At 42.3% G+C, this 5000-nt stretch overlaps 1 protein-coding gene across 2 annotated transcripts in view; it reads right to left on the reverse strand.

Moving 5' to 3' along the window:
* The window catches only part of stxbp5a (syntaxin binding protein 5a (tomosyn)), a gene marked incomplete at both ends in the record, with an annotated part of 103968 nt that overhangs the window by 42142 nt on the left and 56826 nt on the right, over positions 1-5000 (reverse strand). For both annotated transcript variants that reach the window (XM_084453635.1, XM_084453634.1), the window contains one exon: positions 4351-4434. In XM_084453635.1, coding sequence (XP_084309761.1) covers positions 4351-4434 — 84 coding nt within the window. The remainder of the gene's footprint in view (positions 1-4350; positions 4435-5000) is intronic.

A 5000-nucleotide genomic window follows, 5' to 3' on the forward strand; every position in this document is an offset into this window, starting at 1 on the left:
ATACTGATCAGTCCCAGTCCCAGTCAGTCCCAGTCTCTATCAGTCTAAGTACAGTTCTAAATACTAGTAATAGGAGGATAAAGCTCATAAGACATAATGTCTACTGTATTGTTACTGGAAAACATACAAGGGTCTTAAACCAGAACTAGAATGCATTCAGCTGCAGGGAAGTTTGTTATAATGAACCCTTGTGTGGTTGTATAACATTCACACCAATATCACCTAACATAGTGCAATATTCTACAATATCAACACATCTATATCACCTAACATAGTGCAATATTCTACAATATCAACACATCTATATCACCTGACATAGCGCAATATTCTACAATATCAACACATCTATATATATACAGACAAATCAAATAAACATCCAATAAAAGTATGAATAAAAGTGCCCTCCAACCATACTCAATAAAAAACAAAAACCACTCCTGGCTGAGCGCCCGTTTCTCTCACCTTGACCTTGAGCAGAAGCTTTTCATCATATAGTCCTGAATACACGCATGTCGTTGATTACTGTAGCCATATACAGTAGACCCAAACAGCCACATCATCCTTCACATGTCACAATAGTACACAGTAATACAAGAAGTAGAATTGAGTTGAACTGAAACACTGAAACGGCAATATTTAAGCCTCAGGATACAAGAGAAAGACACTTATGAGTCTATTGAAGGTGGCTGAGACCATTACAAAGAACATTGGTCCTTCAGCGACGGCTGAGTCAATCCTCCAGGTAGGTAGTCAAGTACAGGAGACCACATTTCGGTAAAGGACCTATCATTATCCTTCAGAACTGCACTAATTCTTTCATGAGGGACCCCGACCATCTCCCTGTAACATAATGTGTCAGTAGGTGGCTTATCCTTGATCTAGTTAATGGAAATACATTGTCTGGCCAATAACTGTAAAGTGTCACACAGTTTGAACTGTAAACGAGTTAGTTATCTCCTCAGAGGGGAGGATGTTGTCTCTCTTCAACGTAAAGGTCTGGGTCTCTCTTCAACGTAAAGGCCTGGGTCTCTCTTCAACATAAAGACCTGGGTCTCTCTTCAACGTAAAGACCTGGGTCTCTCTTCAACGTAAAGGCCTGGGTCTCTCTTCAACGTAAAGACCTGGGTCTCTCTTCAACGTAAAGGCCTGGGTCTCTCTTCAACGTAAAGGCCTGGGTCTCTCTTCAACGTAAAGGCCTGGGTCTCTCTTCAACGTAAAGACCTGGGTCTCTCTTCAACGTAAAGGCCTGGGTCTCTCTTCAACGTAAAGGCCTGGGTCTCTCTTCAACGTAAAGGCCTGGGTATCTCTTCAACGTAAAGGCCTGGGTCTCTCTTCAACGTAAAGGCCTGGGTCTCTCTTCAACGTAAAGGCCTGGGTCTCTCTTCAACGTAAAGGCCTGGGTCTCTCTTTAACGTAAAGGCCTGGGTCTCTCTTCAACGTAAAGGCCTGGGTCTCTCTTCAACGTAAAGCCCTGGGTCTCTCTTCAACGTAAAAGCCTGGGTCTCTCTTTATCTTTACCCGAAAGATGCCTCTCATCTCCTGGGAAACTATACCCCAGAATCTTTTAACCAATTTACATTCCCCAAAATAACGGTAATACATTTCAGTCTCTCTTTGACACTTATTACACAGGGGTGAGTCCTGGTGGTCCATCTTATTTAGTGTGTAGGGAGTTATATGCAGGCGGTGTCGTATTTTATACCGTGTCTCTCTCAGGCTGTTACTGTACATGTAAATGTGGATCTAAACACTTTAATGGCCTCCTGCCAATCATCTTCAATATACTCAGTACCAAAATCTCTCTCCCCCTTCTGAGAGATGCTTGTAATATCGCCTCGGCTGAGGGAGTACATCAGTGCTAGAAGGCGGAAATCAAATGAGTGATACCGTTTGGGTCAATAAGGAACCTCTCTACGTCTTTGTACTTGACTGAGTCAGGAGGAAGTGAAATCTAAACTGACAAAATGGTGCATCTGGAGGAAAACATGATAGTGTTGTCAAGGGATACTGAGTTGCGACTGTAGCTGTTGGAAGGTCATCAGTGCCCGATCACGGTATAGGGTTAGGGTTAGGGTTAGGGTTAGGGTTAGGTAGGGTTAGGGTTAGGTAGGGTTAGGTAGGGTTGCTGTAATGTTTTCATTTTCTGTCTAAGCCTCTTGTCATGCCATATGAATCTATAGAAAGGGAAATATTCTGCTATATCAACACACTGATATCAACTGATATAGAACAATATTCTACAATGTCAACACACCTACTGTATATCAACTGACAGAGCAATATTCTGCTATATCAACACACTCATATCAACTGACATAGGGCAAAATTCTACAATATCAACACACCTATATCACCTGACATAGTGGAACATTCTACGATATCAACACACCTATATCACCTGACATAGGGAAATATTCTACAATATCAACACATCTATATCACCTGACATAGTGGAACATTCTACGATATCAACACACCTATATCACCTGACATAGTGGAACATTCTACGATATCAACACACCTATATCACCTGACATAGTGGAACATTCTAGGATATCAACACACCTATATCACCTGACATAGTGGAACATTCTACGATATCAACACACCTATATCACCTGACATAGTGGAACATTCTACGATATCAACACACCTATATCACCTGACATAGTGGAACATTCTACGATATCAACACACCTATATCACCTGACATAGTGGAACATTCTAGGATATCAACACACCTATATCACCTGACATAGTGGAACATTCTAGGATATCAACACACCTATATCACCTGACATAGTGGAACATTCTACGATATCAACACACCTATATCACCTGACATAGTGGAACATTCTACGATATCAACACACCTATATCACCTGACATAGTGGAACATTATACGATATCAACACACCTATATCACCTGACATAGTGGAACATTCTACAATATCAACACACCTATATCACCTGACATAGTGGAACATTCTAGGATATCAACACATCTATATCACCTGACATAGTGAACCATTCTACGATATCAACACACCTATATCACCTGACATAGTGAACCATTCTACGATATCAACACACCTATATCACCTGACATAGCGGAACATTCTAGGATATCAACACACCTATATCACCTGACATAGTGAACCATTCTACGATATCAACACACCTATATCACCTGACATAGTGGAACATTCTAGGATATCAACACACCTATACCACCTGACATAGTGGAACATACTACGATATCAACACACCTATATCACCTGACATAGTGGAACATTCTAGGATATCAACACACCTATATCACCTGACATAGTGGAACATTCTACGATATCAACACACCTATACCACCTGACATAGTGGAACATTCTAGGATATCAACACACCTATACCACCTGACATAGTGGAACATTCTAGGATATCAACACATCTATATCACCTGACATAGTGGAACATTCTACGATATCAACACACCTATATCACCTGACAGTGAAATATTCTACAATATCAACACACTTATATCACCTGACAGTGAAATATTCTACAATATCAACACACCTATATCACCTGACATAGTGGAACATTCTACGATATCAACACATCTATATCACCTGACATAGTGGAACATTCTACGATATCAACACATCTATATCACCTGACATAGTGGAACATTCTACGATATCAACACACCTATACCACCTGACATAGCGGAACATTCTAGGATATCAACACATCTATATCACCTGACATAGCGGAACATTCTAGGATATCAACACATCTATACCAGCTGAAACAGCTCCATACTGGAGGCAGGTCTCCACAGAGGCTGTTCAGAACATCTCACTCTCTGCTGAGAATCCAAACTCAAATTCCCCACAATGGATTCAAACAGATGGAGCTCCTCCAGAGTTCTACCTCCAGAGATGCAATCAGCTGGCTGTGTGTGTGTGTGTGTGTGTGCGTGTGTGTGTGTGTGTGTGTGTGTGTCTGCCTTCAGTAGATTGCATCAGAGCCGACATGTTTAAGACATGAGACACGTCAACTCCAGTGCACTCCTAGTCCTCAAGAGACTCAAATCCCTTTTAAGTCATCTCTCAAAAGCAAACAATAGATACCGGGATCAAACACACACACACACACACACACACACCTGACACACACACATTATATCACACATCTATTTATACCAAGCGGCTCGTGAATATTTGATGCCTCTTTTTATATTTTCACACACAGACACACACACACGCACACACACACACACACACACACACACACACCCCCCAGATCAGAGGGAGAGGCCCTGAAATGCATTGTGGGTAAAGCTGCGCCTACCTCGTCATAGGTGTAGCGAGAGTCCGCCTTCTTTGATTTCAGGTCCCACAGCACCACGATCCCGGACTCAAAACCAATTATGAGCTGAGGAGAAAAGAGAGACGTGCATCCGGTGAGACCGCCGCTCCCGCTCGGCAGACGACAGGGGACCCAGAACCCTGGCAGAGCCGAGAGTCTGGAAACATCTGATAACGCCTACCGTACACTAGATGACTTTGAAAAGACTTTGAAAAGACTACGGGTCCGACGACGTCTCACATCTAAAGACAAACGTGTCGAGTTTTTAGTCGTAGATTATACGATTTCGCAAAAGCTAATTTGCACGGTCGTTATTTGCAAGACTAGCCTGAAGTTCCGCGGCAAATTCTCTCCACTTTTTTCCCTTCTCTTCCCTATCGTGGTAGAAATATCTGTGCCGGTTCACTAGGCAGGGAACTGTCAGTCCCAGTCCCAATCAGTTTAAGGTTGGAGAGATCGCAAGTGGTTGTTCACGTCAATGAACTTCACTATCTGCATGAGGCTCGACTGACAACCTACGAGAATATTAAACGAGTTTGGTTTTATCGGAACGTCAAGATGAGAAAAAGACTCACTTAAGACAGCCGATAACGAGCTCTGACTCTGGCTAAACTCATGATTTTATTGCGATA

The sequence above is a fragment of the Borostomias antarcticus genome (assembly GCF_949987555.1).
Source record: "Borostomias antarcticus genome assembly, chromosome: 19".
NCBI classification, from domain to species: Eukaryota; Metazoa; Chordata; class Actinopteri; order Stomiiformes; family Stomiidae; genus Borostomias; species Borostomias antarcticus.